The sequence below is a fragment of the Squalius cephalus genome (assembly GCF_949319135.1).
Source record: "Squalius cephalus genome assembly, chromosome: 2".
Classification (NCBI taxonomy): domain Eukaryota; kingdom Metazoa; phylum Chordata; class Actinopteri; order Cypriniformes; family Leuciscidae; genus Squalius; species Squalius cephalus.
The window spans coordinates 56,849,543-56,868,703 of NC_137123.1; the positions used below are offsets into that span (position 1 = coordinate 56,849,543).

Here is a 19,161-nt window from a genome sequence, read left to right on the forward strand (position 1 = left end):
TTTTAAGAGGTCTTAAATTTGGGGATAGAAAAACAGGAATTGTGTCACATTTTAATATAATTATTAAACTTCAAAAGACTGTCTTAATTGAATGTTAGCGCTGCAAGCTTTTAACAGCACTGCTGCACGTTCTACATGCTTGTTTCAGAGCAGTTTGAATTCAATAAGTAGTGCACATTTATGCAAAGTGATTGTTTATGATACATTTTTTATGAATTATGACAATGTTTTCTTTATGGTGTTTATACTGTAATATGTTGAAGATAGTTGTAAGAGTGCATATTTAATCTTTGGGTCAGTCAGATACATTTCAAAATAAGAGTACTGGTGTATTTCGGTGTATTTATCGATGGTCGATTAAGCAAGGTCATCATTAGGGTGCATGCGACTCACAATGATGCGCAAAACACATGCAGCGGGCACACGAGGAAAAATGATGCAAGCGCGCCAGAGTTGTAAGTGTATTAATGTCTTCAAGCCATGCAATGGATTAGGTAGGTTAGTCTTTTATTTCAAAACATAATAAACCCTCCAAACAAGGGATTTTACTGAACATAAGAACTACACAGTGAAAGTAGGCTACATAGAATAAACAAGTAATAAGATCCTGGTTGATGATTGATTATCTTCCAGCGCTGTTTCAGCTGTGTGCTCATATTATATGGTGGTAAATCAAGACCTGTCAATCTGAGCAACAAACCAAACCAATCCAACCGCTCTTCAGTTGTAAAACATTGTCCGATTGGTCTCTACACATCGTCCCTACCCACCATACCTGAGATCCGGTTTCCATTGGTTGAACTTTTAAATGGCGTTGGAAAAAACTGCGTCATGATCACAATGCTGCGATCGGATCCCTTAAGTCCTATAGCTTTAGCCAAGCAGCATGTCATGTTATTCCGTGATCTATGCATTGTTGTCTTGTGTCGAGACCACCTGCTCTAAATAAAGATACATGATCTACTAGTTTACTGTTTTACTAAGTTACAAACCAAAACTTGACACAAAAGCATCATCGTCGGCTGCACTTTTTCATACAAATACATACAAATAAGCTTGCATTCTGCTCTTTGAGACATTTTCAGCAATACATGACATGTCTGTTATGTAGCCTACTATGATTTTACAGATCACATTTTCATGTGAAGCAGTTTTTCACGCTATGGAAATAGAGCACTTCTAATATGTCAGCAATTTTTAAGGGCACTTGTTAAGTGATGGTCATATTCCTTATATTCACTGTAAGGCCAAGCTTAAGCTTTAAAATTACGCCTATTTTGTGTTGGTAAAGCAAGTGGTTAAGTGACATGATCACTTGGCAGCGGCCACACTTCGGATTTAAGAGGTTAAGGTTAACGATTAATCAATTAATTTAATTTAAGCAATGATTGATTATGGGAATACATGTAAATTGACATCCCTAGTTTGGACATATTGATTTTATTTGTGCAGGTCATAAAAAATATCTTAAAAAAGTCTTAAATTTGAAACTGCAGATACCATGCATGTACTGTTGCTTGAATTTCCTTATTTTTCTTGTCTTTTATGTCTGTAAATGTTTTTCTTTCTGGTTCTCAGCTTACTAAGCAGTGACAAACAAGGAGTTTTTTCAGGCAACACATTTTCTTGCTCCATTTGAGAGGTGCTGGATATTTAAGGAAGCACAAAGATTGCTATTTTGGATCCCATTTAATTCCTCCTGCCCAGTTCCTTTTATATCTCAATGATTGAATTGGTTTTCAGTTCCGTTCTGAGCTGCGAGGGCAACCTTGGGATGTCTACATTGGCTGTGAAGATGTCCGTATCGCACACGGTAGTCTGAAACAAAATCTACTGTTAGTTTAGATTGCGAAGGCACTTGCTGTTTTTTTTTTCAGAATGCACAGTTATCAGGAGTTGCCATGGGTTACCATCAGTAGCTGTTTGCAGCGTTGGTATCCGTCTGCTCCGAGTAGGTGTTCCTTTTGATCTCTCCCTCGTTGCTAAGGCTGTCTGTATCTGGGACACTGCAGACTCTTCAATGTGGGAGCATTTTGTATGACGCCACCATCCACAGAGCTAGAATTAACCTTCGAAATGCCTCCAAGAAAGATGGATAGATGTGTTGTGATACTTGTTATAGCCAAGTATACACATACAGTAATGTGAGCAGTGGTATTTTATGTAACAGAATGATCATTAAAGAGAATTAGACTTCGTGTTGTAATCGAAAACGCTGGTGTAATGTTCGGTAAGATTTCAGTTAAAGTTGGAAAAAATAAAACAGTTGGCTCTCTATCTTAAGGCAATCATACATATACATATACACATACAAACCTAAAATGCTGCATCTGAGTAGCAGGTGTAGTTCTGGCACTGGTCCTTCTGTCTGCCCAGGGGCTAAACCCATTCCTGACTAAAGTACTGTATGTATTGTCTTAATTAAGTCTATTAATAATATCACACACACACACATACAGTATGTATATAGCCTACATACAGCTGCCCTCTATGGCTGCAATTAGTCCCTATATTCGTATGTAGTTAGTATTGTAGAAATACACAGATATAGAACCTTTTTTATGTTATGGCTGAATTTATATGTAAGCGATATCACACAAGCAAATAAGTGCTGCTGTTACCGGTATATACAATTGTATAAAAATTGTATAAATTATCTAAAAAGTTAGTTTCCGTTCTCGAATTTGGTTGGTCAAGCAGAGTTTCAACTTTTTATTGTTTGCATCACTTCACTTGTCTGTGTTTGCGCTTTCTAGACTTACAGTCTATATGTTAGTGGTAGGGTTTCAGTAACATAAGTGATTTGTTCAAAAACATTGATTCATTCTGGAATGAAACAAGTGAATGTCTTTAATGAGTGAATCATATTTTTTCATTTATATTATTGTTAATATTGTTATTGGCCAAATTTTCCAATTGTTTTGTGATCGGTATTGGCAAAATATATTATTGGACGACCTCTAACCATTATTATTTAATAATCTGAAGGTTTCCTGTTTTTGTGAGGGCTTTGATTTTTGGATGTGATGAATTAGATTTAATTAGAGTTTTTGTGCAATACAAGTTATAGCAATTTAGTCAACTTATATTTTAATAAATGACATTTAACTAGGGTTGGGTATCGTTTGAATTTTAACGATTTTGATTCCGACTCTGCTTATCGATTTGGATTCCTAATTTCGATTCCAACAAGGTGAAAAAAATATAGATATCATTCACATTATTTCTAAGTCTTACTACAAAACATATAATTCTGAATACCATGAACAAAAATCAACAGGCTAAAGAACACTTACACTAGAAACTTTTGCCTATGGTTTAAAAATACCTTAGCAAAAACAACTAACCTAACTAATAAAAATTTCTGGCATTATTAAAGAGAAGTAAATGTATTTCACAAATAAATACAACTGAACAAATATATGACTGAAATAAACAGTGTTTTAAGAAACAGAAACTGTAATCAAATGTAAAAATAATAAAACTTTATAAATAAAATATACATTACAAATATAGTTACAAAATGTATTCAGTCAAGAACAGTGAGTGAATTTTGTCTTTTTATTGTCTAATGTTATTATAGAGATGGTAGCAGGAATATTAGACTGCAGTCACTTTAAAGGGGTCATGAACTGAGAAATAAATTTTTTCTTGAGGTTTTGACATACAAGAGGTCATCATAATATAAGAATATTATTTATTCGTATTTGGTACATTTCACTTGATTCTTTGGTAAATCAGTCCCCAAAGAAGCGCAGGCTTTGCAGGCTTTTACGATATGGACTCGACAGTATTGCCACAACATGTAAGTAACCCTGTTCATTCTAATGCCTGATCTGTGACCAGTGATTTCTGATGAAATGATTCATGTAGCTACAGTCAGATGTTCTTTATCCTGTCATGTAAATCAAAGCAGTGACTAAACGGTCAACTTCACATTGTTTTTCTTAGTAGGGTGTAAATAATCTGTTATTTAAACTGATTGAATTATAGAAAGCGATCAAAGAACGCTCCGTTTACAATAGCTGTAGCTGTCAATAAAACAGCGCTTGTTTATCAGTTCTGGACTCACGCCAAAACTCCCGTAATAATCAACGAATCTCTTATTTACATTGTGTTTGCACTGTTAGTTATGATGAAAGCTTTCATTAGTGTGCAGAAATTGAATTGCAATGACGAGATCGCTGCATACATGTCTGTGATTGGCTATGCTCATCAATGCAACCTTTCATGCCACGATCTAAATATAATGCAAATAGATCTAATTGTAATGCTATAATTATCACTTTTCATCAGTAGTTAACATTGAGAGCTGTAATAGCAAAAACGTGCTTAAAGTTTTTGAGAGGGTTCCACGTGAAATACTAGCTATTTCATAATATGCAAAGCTGTTAGCCAATCATAGCAGTGGGCGTGTACACTGAAGTCTCACAGCAGACACGCCCCTTCAAACAGAGCGTTCAAATCAGAGGAAAAATGCCTTTTATTTAGAAATTCTGACAATTTTTGAAGTAAAAATCATACTAACAATATAAGTGCACCCCAGGAAACATTATGAAACAATAAAACAATGCAGTTCATGACTAGCCTGGCAAGCCAGACCTACATCAAGATGTTAGGTCTGGCAACTCACCATAGACACGGCTCAATCCGAGGGGCGGGATAAACAGCTGTCTTTCAAATTCCCTCTGCACGCAATAGGACAGCGCTTCAACCAACCAGAGCGTTTTCCCAACAGCGGAGCTTACGTTAGTTGACTTTTGCCATATCTGGCCGGCAAAACTACGAACACATCTTCCTTTTTTAAGAATGACTTAAGTGCCGTTCTTTGCTCTTTTCTCAAATAAAAACTTAACTCCAAGTCCTCCAGAGTCGCGGCCAAAGCCGATTTGAAAGACTGTTCGCCAGAAGCAGCAACTCTTCTTTGTTTTCAAGTAGCAGGGAACCGTCACAACTCTGTCGTCATTATGTTAAGCCCGCCCCGCCTACTCTATACGCGATGTGATTGGCCTGACCCAATTTAGGTTTTTACAGCTCCGAAAGTCAACCGAGAGTTGCTAGACTACCCTGGCTGCAAAATACATTTTGCTGCCGCTAGGGTGCGTCTAGATTTCTAGGCTAGTTCATGACCCCTTTAAGAGCTGCACGGATCCAATATATTACACGTGTTTTCTTTGTCAACTGTTTGCATTCACTTGAGACATAACCGACTGTGTTTACGAGGATATTTTGACATATTTGTGTGTGTTTGTCTGTTCAAGTGCAAAAAGACTTGGAAGAGAACTCAGTTCAGTATCGCATACTATACTGTATGAGAGGCGGCTTGCGCTTGTCGTTTTGGATGTGTGCGCAGCACAGAAAACAGTGCGTGAGTCTCATTGCGCTTGAATGGTTTAAAATCACATTAAAATCACTTTGGATGCGCATGCAGATTTTTGTATAGTTTTGCACATCCTTAGTCAATACGGTGATACGGTCTCTGTTAAATCATGCATCCCTAAGTTATGATGGGTAAACTTTATTTAGTTGGAGAGTTCTGTAAGCTCTGTCTGTGTTTGTGTTTATCTCACTGTTTGTTGTGAGCCCAACCCAGACCTGCAGTGCCTGCTCAATCGCAAACGCAACAACTCCTTTCATAAGCACCTCCTGCAACATTATCACCTTTACACAGAAGACGCTGCCATGAGGCTGACAAGCGCTTGAGTGATTTCACAGCCTAAGGCAAAAGTGTCTGCCTTTTGTTTTGCCAGAGTTGTGGCAACTCCTTTACTTCAAATTATTCACAGTCTGACACATTAACTAAATGGCATCGATTACCATCAGCTCTTCTTGAGTACTGCTGTTTGGTTTTGTGTTTTTTTTTTTTTTGTTTCCTTCCCTCGCTCAGGTTTATTTTAAGTCACACATATTGTATTTCTCACTGTACAGATTTGAAGTCGACTTCATCTGGGGGTATTTTCCGCGTTTGATATACTTTTAAAACATTAAACACCTTAGCGGTAGCAGCGCTGTATTATGTGAACACCAATCTGTTTTTCATCAGACATTTTCCTCAGCGCTTGCTGTCCTTTGATTCTGGCCTTGTTTACTTGCTTCGCTTGTAGGCAAGGCAAGATCTCTGAAAATCGATTCTGAAGCATTATGTTGTAGCTTTCCCTCGTTGTTGACCTCATATTTATTATCTTTCGGCACACAAAACAACGTAATAACTGCTGGGCCAGTTCTTTGGTTGCATTGGATATGTCAGCCTGTGTATTATTACTGACAAACCTGTTCGCTTACATAGTCTGTGCTAGCGAAATGCCATTTAAAGGTCTCTGTTATTCAGTTAATAATTCATTATTTTTTGCTGAAAAATTATCATGAGTTTGGTAACACTTTCTATGAAGTCCATGCTTATAATGAATTATAGCCCCATTTATATTTATTTATAAGTAAGTATTACTATTCTATAAATATATTTATAAAGACTCATTAAGACCTATACTGCATTATAAGAACAGTTATAGAACATTTATATTATTTTTTATAATTATAAGTCATGCATTTGCTTTTTCAATGTGCATGCTCATAATCTATTATACACTGATTTATAAATGATCTAATGTAAAATCGTTCCAGAGACACTTGTTTGCTGTACCAATTAGATATCAATTGTCTTTAATGGTTAATGTTTGCCTTAGAGGTCATGAATGGTATTTTGATTTGTTAAAATCTATATCTCCTCAGCCGTACACATGGTATTGCTTATAGCAGTTTGAAATTATACTTAAAAAAATGTTTGCAGTGTTTTTGCTAGTATGTAACATTAAAAATATATATTTTTTTATTTATTTTTAACATTGATGATTTTTTTTTCTTTCTTTTTTTTCTTTTTTCTTTTTTTTATTACAGGAATTATTGTTCATTAGTTACATTTACAAATAATGAGCACATCTTCATGATTTCTTAACATTTGCTTTAAGAAAATTGCATCCTATGTTTTCACTGTACTTAAAGCCATCAATGATGCATTTATAGAGGTTAGTAACTGTATTATAAAAACACAACACAGCTATTAATAACAATATATTCACTTAATTTGACATAAATAAATCTAAAATACTAAAAAGTCATTGTAATTAGATAACAATATAACAATGCAGGCTGCATCTTTATAAATACATTCATGGAACCTCAAGACTAATTAATACTTATAAATCAGTGTCTAATGGATTATGAAAAAGCACATTGAAAAAGCAAATGCATGACTTAAGTAATTAATTAAAAATAATATAAATGTAAATATAACTGTTCTTGTAATGCAGTATATGTCTTAATGAGTCTTTATTAACATATTTATAGAATAGTAATACTTATAAGTATAAATGGAGCTATAATTCATTACTCATGGTCTTCATAGAAAGTGTTACCATGAGTTTTAGCACATGTGGTTGCTAGGGTATTTATGGTTGTTTCTAGGTTTTAATTCCCAGTTTGTGATTGGTCTGTCAGGATTATTACATAAATGCCTGATCACAGTTATTTGTGATAACCATGCTTTAAATTTAAAAGGCTTAACCTGCAAGGTGAACATAAAGTGCTGCAGTGTTACTTAATTCATATAATTGCAAATCTTTTTTATGTTATCATCCAAAGTCAATGACACACCACTAAAGAGATAAACCACTTGCTCTTTTTCTAAGGGAATGAATAATTTGTTTAAAAACTATCATGAAGAACACTAAGAAATTCAAAGGTCTTCTTTCATGTGAAATAAAGTCTTATGGGTTTTATTGAACTGCCTTAATATGATGTATGAAAGAAATGAGCACAGAAATGTATTACTAATGCATAATAAAAAATAAATATTACTATAATATTACAGTAATATTGTTATATTACAATATTACAGTATAACAGTTTGGCTGGTTTCCAAAAAACAACATTGTGGACATAATATATTTGTAACTCGAGCAAATATATTTTATTTTATCCTAAATATTTATTGTAAATGTATTTTAGTTTATACATCTGTGTGATATTTGTATTACAAAGCCTTAAAGTCCCCCTGTAGTCAATAATTGTATCCCTTAAAACTCATCTTTGATCACCATAATGACATATTGAAACGTTTTTTTTTTTTTTTTGTGAATTTTCTTTTCATACAGGGTAGGCAGGATTTTTCTAAAAAACTTTTTCCCAAATTTGTTTAAATTGTCTTTATATACCAATACATAATTAAAATGTAAGTACTCTGAAAAAGAGAGTATAAAAATCGAGTGTCTGTAGTCCTCTCAGGACTGCAATAAACACAGCTACTTATTCCATTCACTCCCACCCCCTCCCTTCTGGGCTCCTTCCAAAGCCACGCCCCCAAAACACATGAACGCGCGATGCCGACCGCTCAGCTGGAGGACACGTTTGCCAGCGCCGAGCGGAGAGGAGCGCAGTGCATGTAGTGACATCATGTCAGAATCACATGTAATAAAATACCTAACTTTATCATTATGAATAGTGAATACTAACAGCCATGTTAGTTCTTTATATCAAGCTAGCATATCGATACTGGTAAAGTTTGATTCGGTAACGAGCTAGTAACATAAGGCAAAGCTAAAAACAGGTTGCATTGATACACGTTTTCCCATTACCATCAGTTACACTGTGATGAAGGTGAATTTCGTGTAAGATTCATAACATATACGGTGTTTTGCATGTAAGAGCTTCCACGATGAAAGCACTGTTGGCTCTGATGAGGACTAACGTTACACTCAAGCACAAGTAGCCTACCTTTCTACCTAACTAGTTCCTTTTTTTGCCTTGTTTGCCTTCGCTGACTGTATATGCAGGTACTGGGAATTTTGACTGCTCTTTCTCTGCCATAATTGTGATTCTTCCTTGCTTCCGTGCCTCTCTCCGTGCCTCTTCCCCTCCTCGAGTCAAACGGGTGCGCGCATGTGGGCAGCTCCTGTAGCAGCAGGGGTGGTAGCCATGGTAGCGAGGGAGAGTGACAGTCGCCCAGCCAATCATTTCATTCGTTCCGAATGGAAATAAGTAGCTGTGTTTATTGCAGTCCTGAGAGGACTACAGACACTCAATTTTTATACTCTCTTTTTCAGAGTAATTACATTTTAATTATGTATTGGTATATAAAGACAGTTTAAACAAATTTGGGAAAAGTTTTTTAGAAAAATCCTGCCTACCCTGCCTTTAAAATAGCTTGAATGCAACTCTACACCCTTACTTCTTTTAGTATACGTGAACCATGAATATGCTAATTAGCTCCGCCTCCACTCACGCCAGCTCACAGGTTCACTATTTATTGGTCATTCTGAGGTCACTCAGACCCCCACATGCTCCAAATTCACGCAAAATAATCTCGTTTGTTTGTGCCGTTTGTGCTGTTTTGTGCCGGTAAAATTTTTTATTTGTGCTGCTTTGTTTTTTTAAATATTAGACACTGAATTATAGATAATGACGTCACAAGCCCCCGACCTGTTCCACATTCACCCAAAATGTAAAACTGTAATGTTACCAATTTATCAAGATCTGATCAATATGCTTAATAAAATAGAAATGGGAGATGGTCATACATCACATGAGTCACTTTATTGACCATTACAGTTATGAAGAAATAAAGAGCGGTCACATTTTTCGGGTAGCTATGAATTTGACCCGTCATATTCTGTAATCTCAGAGTAATAGGCCTATGCATTTGTTAGGAAAAGCTGTATGATCTCCTACATTATTGGGTAATTATAGTTAATAGTAATAAGAATAAAGATAAGCATATGTGTATCAGACAATGAGAATATTTTATACAAAACGAAACCATCATTAACACAGTCCGGCATCAGACAACAACAGCGCAGCATAATGTTGACACCAAACGGGTGTTGACGCCTGATTAGGCAGAAAATGATCCCAGACGCTCCAACATCGTACTGGTTCTATCACCTGCAGATGCGTAATAATCTTCAGAAACACTACAATTTCTCTGTTCACGCTCCACTTCATCTACCAGTGAATTTAACTCTCGTATTAGCTCTGCCGCCGCCGTGTTTCATTCCAACACCTCAAAACACGTAACACATAGCCTATGTTTACCTGTTGCCGAGCCCCGCCTTCACGCAGTGATTGACAGGGCGGGAGGGGGCGGGGACGTGATCGGCTCAGAATGCATTTTCAATTTGCACATTGAATTTTGCAACATTTATTGCGGGACATGTAATGAAAATGCAATCGTGCAAGTGTCTTAAATGTGAGTGTAAATACAATTAGGGAAATTACATTTAAAAGATCATTTTGCTACAGTTTTTGCTTGAACATGTAATTTCTGTAATACATTTTCATTTTAATTTTGCAACTTATAAAGCGTTAAAATATGTATTCAATTTACATATTAAAACTAGTGTATGAAATGGCAAATGTAAATTAGATCATTGATTTTTCATTTTCATTTTGCATCAACGTTGCACTAATGGAAAATGTAAATTTTAATACAGAAATGCATTGCAGAAATTTACATATTGCATTGTCATTTTGCATATTACATTTCAAATTGAATATTGCTACCCAAATGCATTCCATAAGAAACACCAGGGATTTCAAACCGCGTTTTTGAGACAGTCTTTTTTTTCACTGCAGTTTTAAGGAGAAAATAGTCAGCAATGGTGTTGACTTATGCATTTGCATATGGTTTGTCTTAAAGCACATTAAAAACACCACATAGACATATAAACAACATTAAAAACTTGATTTTCACCACAGGGGGACTTTAATATATTGCAGTCTATTGCAATAATTTGTCACGATTAGCACAGCACTAACAAAGACCTGACCAGAGAAAGATTAATTATAATTGCGTCTCCATGTGGAACTACCATCACCTAATATGCATTTACTACCTCTAATCTCGGACTAACATTTCACTGTTAATTGAGATCATAAAGAGGCTCTGTGTACAGAAAGCCATTTGAAATGACATTTTATAAACCACTAACTGTCAGTGACATAATTAGTCATAAGCTTTTGATAATTTCCAGAAGACTATGGAAAATAAAGGTCACCCTGTGTAGAGTCTATTACATTAACCCGTCTCTCTATTTCTTAATCAGTGAGATGAGATGCACAGAATGATTTGTTTATTAAAGGGAATACTATGTGACAGCTATGACAAAAATCCATTTTCAATTTGTGCTGTGGAAATCTCTAATATAAGAATAAGACACACTTACAAACAAACACGCACAACATAAGCTGTATTTGAGTAGCAGGTGTAGCTCTGACCCTGTTCTTTTCATTTCTGCCTGAAGCTAAACCTCATTTCCTAGTTATTTTCCTGTTTCTTAATTAAATTCCGAAGAGAGTGTGTATGTTTGTGCCATCTGAGTAGTGCACAGCTGAGCTAATCTTTATTGTGCGTTACATGGAGAAGACAGAGATATAGTACTGAGCTTCTGTTGTTCAGTGGAGTGTATGTGATTGAAAAGGGCTGTGCGAAAGTATTCAGACCCTTCAAGGATTAGTTCACCCAAAAATGTAAATTCTGTCATTATTTACTCACCCTCATGTTGAGCAATGTGACACAGATGGAGATATTTTGAATAACGGGATTGTTTGCTCGTTTCCATGCCTTTACAATGAATGGGGACTGAAGCGTTCAAGCTTCAAAGGATGCAAAAGTACTGTTCATGTATTATTGTAGTAGTCCATAAAACTGGTATTCCAAGTTTTCTGAAGCCATATGTGTAATGATAATCTTCCCCTCCTGTGAACTGTTGAGTCAGACTAGTTTTGTGAACTGGATCAACAATTAATTGAAAAGATGCTGATTGTTTTTTCCAGGAGATTTAGGGCAGATGTCAAGATGTTCATTTCATTTTATTTTCCACGGAAGAAAGAAAATTATACAGGTTTGGAGCAACATGAAGGTAAATAACAGAAAATAACTTCAACCAAACCGTATTTTTACAATCATTCTTTAAGTATCTGAGACATTTTTACTTTTATGCACCGAAACATTAAATTAATGAGTATAATCAATGTGTCATTATTCTTTATACAAACTAAAATATGCTTTATGCGTATACAGTGTCCAATAAGTTGGAGATGCTGCAAGTCGACAAATTATATGGTTGCCAACCATATTAACTTTAGTACAGTTAATCATGTTAAAACAAAAACAATGCATTAAGAAAGGAATCACATTTAATCATGTCCCCTGACCCGTACACTACACACATCTTTAAATTATCCAGAGATTATATCATCCAGTGTTATTTTAGTATTATGCATTGTAGTATTTATTTATGTTTTGAATAAGCTTTTATATTTTATATTTTCAGTGCTCATTTTAATTTGTTTTAGTAATTTTATGTGCTTTTGTAATTTGTATTATTTTTGTTAATATTTCTGTTTAGCTTCAAATTATTTCTATTTCACTTTTAGTTTGTTGTTTTAGTACTTCATCTTATGTGAATAAGTAAGTTGACAAGGCAACATTTCTAATTTTATGTTTTAAAATTTTTCATCTAACATTTATATTTGATTTTATTCCAGTTGCCAAAAACATTTTTAATAGTTTTAGTTAATAAATTGCGGTTTGTTTGAGATAAAGTTAAACGTTTAAAAGTCAAAACAAATTTCATGGACGAGGATGTAAACATGTTCAACTGGATTATACCTGTGAGTCATTATAACCTTTCCTAGATAAACAAAATTGTCACGGTTACGGTATAATTATTCAGCTTGTTAATCGAAATGACAGCTGTGAAAATGAAGACTAAAGCGCATTCTAAATATGTCAGAAATAATGTTAGACAAATGCTTTAGGAAAAGGTTAGAAAACAATGTCCAAGTCTTTGGATGTCCCAGCGGTGTTTGTTCAATTATGAAGAAGTGAAAACTATCACAAACCCCCCCAGACACCATCTAGAAAAGGTCATTCCTCAAAACTCTGCACAAACAAGCAGATATGTGAGAGAGGCCAGTGATCGCTTTGAAAGAGTTACAGAGTTCAGCAGTTGAGAACAAAGCAAAAGATGGAATGGGCAGTCAAGCATTATCATTGCGCCATATGGGAGGATGATGTTGCAAAAGAAACCAATTTGTCAGATTTTAGAATGTGTTTTTTTTTAAGGTAATGTTTTAATTAGTGTCTGAACGTTTTAGGAAAAAAATAATTAAATGGATAGTTCACCCAAAAATGAAAATTCTGTCATGTTGTTCCAAACTTGTGCAACCTTCTTTCTTCCGTCGAACCCGAAAGGTTAATTTTTAAAGAATATTAAGGCTTTGAAAGGAAACTGGTTCTGTTGAGCCCCTGCAAAGTCCCTTTCAGGGCAAGTCTGTGCACTCGGTGGGCGTATTTGGAACACCTCTAGACAGCCATTTCGGGCATCCAAGACCAAGTCATATCTACTTGAATGGGGGAATCCTGAAATCTCAAAAACTGCTTGCCGAACTCACAATTAAATAACATATTTCAAATTAGCGACAAAATTTTACATGAACTGACCCGTAAATGTTGTTTCTTATGCTCAAAGGCTACGTTCACACTGTCGGTTTTTGGCACTGACAACCACATTTACTTACAAGTGTGAGTCTGAAAATGTCCTGTTCAACAGCAGCTTGCAGTAGAGTCTGTATGCGACAGGAGTGAAGCCCATATTCTCTAAGTAATATAAAAGATGGTGACATTCGTAAAACTGAAAAGTCTTATCACTTCTGACACGACAAGAGTCCATTTGAGACGCGAGTTCATCTGTCAAATTTTTATTAACTGACTGCAGCTTTTATATCTTGGAAGAAAGGGGAGCATTCACTCTCAGAAAAAAAAGTTACGAAAGCTGTCACTGGGACTGTACCTTTTCAAAATGTACACTTTTGTTCCTTTTAGGTTCTAATTTGTTCCTTTTAGGTACTAATTTGTCCCTTTTCAGCCCCAGTGACAGCTTTCGTACCTTTTTTTCTGAGAGTGTTTGAGTCGCACATAGAACACAAATCTGAGCAGCTCCGGTGGCTGGATCTAAAACCTTCAGATGACATACACAGCTCATATCTCTGTCTCTTACCGAAACCACACATGAAACCCTGTAACACATGGTAGACATGCACCTGTACAGTGCAGAGCGGCTCACTCGGACTGTATGATGTGACACAACTAGTTGTCCAGTCTGGTTGTGTTCACACAGCGCGGATTTTCAGATGAGAGATGCGATGACTTTAACAATTAGCGATTGGCTCTTATATTTAGAAGGCGGGACTTATTACGCCATATTGCAAGTTGCATTTTCTCCCATTCATAAGTAATGTAAGTGCACCTTCTTTGTGTATATAAAGTCTTTGACTCCTGTCAAGAAGCTCCCTGAAAGCAGTCCATGCAGAGGTGAAGATTTATGAGTGAATAACTTGGTGTTAAAGCTGGGGTAGGTAAGAATGGTCTAAAAAACTTATTTTTCAAATTTGTTTAAACTTTATGTATATATCAATACATAATTAAAATGTAAGTATTCTGAAAAAGAAAGTATAAAAATCGAGTGTATGTAGACCTCTAACGACTGTTTTAAAGACAGCTCATTATTTCCATTCAGTCCACCCTCTCCCTTCTGGGGTCCTTCCAAAGCCACGCCCCCAAAACACATGAACGCGCGACTCCGACCGAAGACGCATTATTTACCTGAGACGAGCGGAGAGGAAGGAGCGCAGTGCATGTAGCATCATGTCAGAATCACATGTAATAAAAAAATCTAACTTTATCATTATGAATATAAACAAATAAGATGTATTTTAGTAGCCTACTCGCTATCAAGCTATCATATCGATATTGGTAAAGTTTAAAATATATATTTTTTGATTCGCTAACGAGCTAGTTATAACTATAAGGCAAAGCTAAAAACAGGTTGCATTGATACATGTTTTTCCATTTCCATTAGTTGCACTGTGATGAAGATGAATTTCGTGTAAGATTCATAACATATAACGTTAGGCCTGCTAGCTGTTAAACATGTATTTTGTTATGTAAAGTTCCCCCCACAGCGGAGCCTGCCGTGAACGCGCAGGCTAGTAAACATGCAGGGTCACCGATGACGACGGATAAACAGTTATGGCACATTCACTGGTAGGGACGAAATGCTTTACATTGACTGGCCTGCCCATACTTTGACTACAAACTTGGTCCTCAAATCATTACGTATTATGCAATACATGTAATGTAACTTTATAACGTTGCACTCTTTCTATGAGTTATAAATAGCTAGTAAGATAATATAACGGTAACTAACGTTGCAGTAGGCTATGTAAATAATTATTCTAGCGATATGTAATGCTAAATAAGGTTTGCTAGTACATTATTTTAGCAACATGACAAGCCAGTGAATTAGCAGGTTTCAATTGTTGCTTTGCACAGTGCGTGACATTTTATCTGTATGTTATGCGGCTAGAGTTTTAACACTGAGTCAATGGGCTCCGACGGGCTTGTTTATCGTCATCGGTCTTTTTCCGTTTACCTGTCTTTGTTGTATGAGCAGGTTCCACTCGAGAAATTGGTAGTTTTGTCCGCCATTAGCACAGCTGCTCGGCACACCGGCAATCTTGATTTTGAATGACGGTATGCGCTGTGCAAGAGAGGGGCGATCAGCGCATATGCGAACTTGATTGACACTGCTAAGACACTCCTCCTGGCTCTGAAGGCATCTGATTGGTTCTTTACACTCGGACCGAGTGGCAGTGATTGGTCAGAGTTTTTACTGTCCTGCAGCTGCTACAGAGGTCTGATTGTTTTCATTCCTTTTTCTGAACACATAATGTATTGACTAATCTCAGGATGGAAGGACCATTTCACCCAGTATAAAAAAAAGTGTTTCTGAACAGGATTACCTACCCTAGCTTTAATTTGTTACTTGTACAGTACAAAGCTATCGTTCGGCTACAGAATGGATGAAAAAGAAATGCTGAAAAATATAGGGTAACACTGTTTCTGCAACAAAAAAGCCATTGTTGATCCCAAAAAATAATCAAAAACATCAGAGAGGTTTAAGAACATAAAGTCGAATGTCCTACAATGTCAGTCTGTGAATCTTATTTTTCAAACGGCGTCCTATTAACCTGAACAACCTGGAGTAAATCTGCCAGAATTAAATTAAAGGGCAAATTAACACCTGCAGTGTGTGTGTAGCTCTTACAAACACACCCCAGAAAGTGTTTGTCTTTGGAGAAAGGGGTGTTTCTACAAAATAATAAATTGTGGAGATTGAATAAAATAAAAATGTATTGTTGTTGTTGTTGTGTGTGTGTGTGTGTGTGTTTGTGTTTGAGAATACTTTTACATTAATTTCACATTAAAATACTTTAATTGTAATGCTTTGAAAGATAGCATAGGAAAAAAATGCATCAATGCATAATTTGTCCATTTAAAATGAATTAGTTGGGAGTCTAAATGCATATGTAGGACATTGTTCATGTGCTTGCTCATTGAATTTGGTGTTTTGGCTACAAAAACATGGAACTGGGATAGATCAATTTGTCTAAGTAATTTAAGATCTCAAAAGTAATTTAATGTCTTTGTAAAATAGATAAGACACCAAATTGCATTCAATCAGATGTGATTTATATTGCTTACCTTTGAGCTTTTCACTTATATTTCATTAAATGACTTGCATGCCCCTAAACACTTTGGTCTGAACGCAATATGACAAGTAAACATTAAAGCATCTAATACCCTTGTTGAGTTTAAACTGTTTGTGGTTTCTGTGTCTATGTGTGTTGCAGATATATGATGGGAGTCAATCTAGGGGGTAAAGATCATTCATTCATGGACGATGGCTACCAAGTCAATCCCAAACTGGTTGTCATTGTTCTGAACACGCAGAGGGAATGGGAGAAGGTAAGATTAAGAGCCTTTAATCTTTATATCCCTCCCGAATCTTCATTTTCTTCTGTTAGCTTTGCCTTTAAGGGGATTCAGGAACCATAAGTAATCAATATTCTGTTTACTAGCTCAAAGCCTTTTTGTGACTGTGACTGAAAATGCACTGGGCTTTGCTATTAGTGAAAAAGAACATTTCATTTGTACTTCCCATTTCACAGCCTGGGGTTTTCTCATGCACATGACTTAAAACATTGTTTACTTAGTCATAAACAGTCAAAATAGCCCTTATTAACGCAATGGTTTCATTACTGATTTATTGTGAAATTATTCCCAGCATTAAATTGGAGAAGAGTGCACATGTGTCTCCATCCAATTCGATTGTGCTGCTTATTGCCCTTTTTCGTTTCTCTCTCTATTTTGGCTATTAGCATATATTATTTGCTTGTTTTTTGTACAGTAATCTATTCTCTGTCTTTGCTCTCTTTCTCTAATTAGCTTTACATGTTCTCCTATTCTATCTCGGTGCTTCACACACTCGTTTTCGTAATCGTTTGCTCACTCATGCGTTCTTTTAATGAGTTGTTATTTCTCTGAGGTGTGTGTTGGATGCTGTGTGTTTTGACAGTGCCCTGCAGTGTGTGTGAAGACACACACACTCACATTAAAACCCTGCAGTGATTGTGTGAAAAGTGTGACACTAATCATTTCTCACTGCAGCGGGGCTAGAACAGGGTGTGAGCCGATCGTGTTATCGGAGCTTATAGACGAGCACACGTACATGACGGCACACACGACCATTGCGCAAAGACTACAGAGCACACACATGGGGTAAACTTGATACATTATGTTGTTACATGGGTTAGCTGACATGACATTTCAAGCAGTAACAGCGGTTAGGTGTGCTATCTAAAACTACTTTAAACAGCATTTTTCTGTTGTAATCAGTACGCATGCAGTTTTTAAGGCACAGTATGTAATTTTTGCCGCTAGAGGGCACATATTCAAAACAATAACAAAGGCGTAGCTTGATGACGCTGTGAAGGAGCGTGGAACGATGGGAGTTGTCGTCTTCACCTCCACTACTGATGGAAATCAATCCGCTGGGACTCACAAATCATGTTCATGGATGAGGTAATGAAATGAAGTTTTACAACCGTTAAGTTTGATCACATGATTTTATTTCATTCTAATAAATTAGCTGCAAGTAACGTAATGTTTAATGCTAAATTACTACTCTACATGTCACATTATTTGTCGAATTAAATGGTGGGGTAACGCAGCGCAATTTTACGCATTCAAAACAATCATACTAAAGGTACATTTGAACGTACCCACAGCATTTTCCTTACTATTTATGTATAACACATACTGTAGGCTATTTAGTTACACTGCCATAGACTTGTTCACTTGTTAGACTTGTTACAGTCCCCCTGTAGTCAATAATTGTATCCCTTAAAACTCATCTTTGATCACTAAAATTACATATTTAAGTTTTTTCCTTGGAAAAAAATTTCTTCATGCCTTAAAATAGCTTGAATGTAACTACAACCTTGCCTCGTTCCTCGTTCCCACTCACCGTTCCCACTCACTCACACCAGCTCAGAGATCCACTCGTTTACGATCACACGTTGACCTGATTGTTTACATGGTAGTTTGTGACATCAGAAACACCAGCGATTTCAAACCGAGTTTTTGAGACTGTCTTTGGTCCACTGCACTTTTAAGGAGAAAATACTCAATTTTAAAGCAATGGTGTTGACTTATGAATTTGCTCACGGTTTGTCTTAAAGCATATTAAAACACCACATAGACATATGAACAACATTAAATGCTTGATTTTCACCACAGGGGGACTTTAAACAGTGTTAATTACCTAAGCACAAACCAAGTGCAATAATACTGTATGTCTAGTTACATCAGTATAAAATTATTACTAATCTTACTAATATTACTTACTAATACTAATATTACTAAAGTAATCAGATTATCTGTACTTGATTATTAATTGGCCAATAAATATGCACATGTTACTTGCAGTTAATTAAGAAAACAAGACTTTCAAACAATTAGACTAACCTTGTTAAGGTTTATAACAAATCCAAACAGTGGCTCAATTATCTAATATAACCAAGCGGCAACCTCCCTGTCTCTGTCTTGAAACCAACACGGAAGTGACTTAAACTGCAATTCATCGATTGGCCGCATGAAGCTGGTTGCAGAAGGGAGTCAAATCTGTATCTCCCCGTTCAAATTATATTAAGCCTTAAAGTTCTGCATAATTAAGGGCGTGGCCACTTGAGTGACAGGGGGAT

General features: G+C 36.0%; 1 protein-coding gene across 3 annotated transcripts in view; it reads left to right on the forward strand.

Moving 5' to 3' along the window:
- grin2ab (glutamate receptor, ionotropic, N-methyl D-aspartate 2A, b) overlaps window positions 1-19,161 on the forward strand; it is a 104,220-nt gene that overhangs the window by 73,794 nt on the left and 11,265 nt on the right. For all 3 annotated transcript variants that reach the window (XM_079896361.1, XM_079896362.1, XM_079896360.1), the window contains one exon: window positions 16,750-16,864. In XM_079896361.1, coding sequence (XP_079752487.1) covers window positions 16,750-16,864 — 115 coding nt within the window. The remainder of the gene's footprint in view (window positions 1-16,749; window positions 16,865-19,161) is intronic.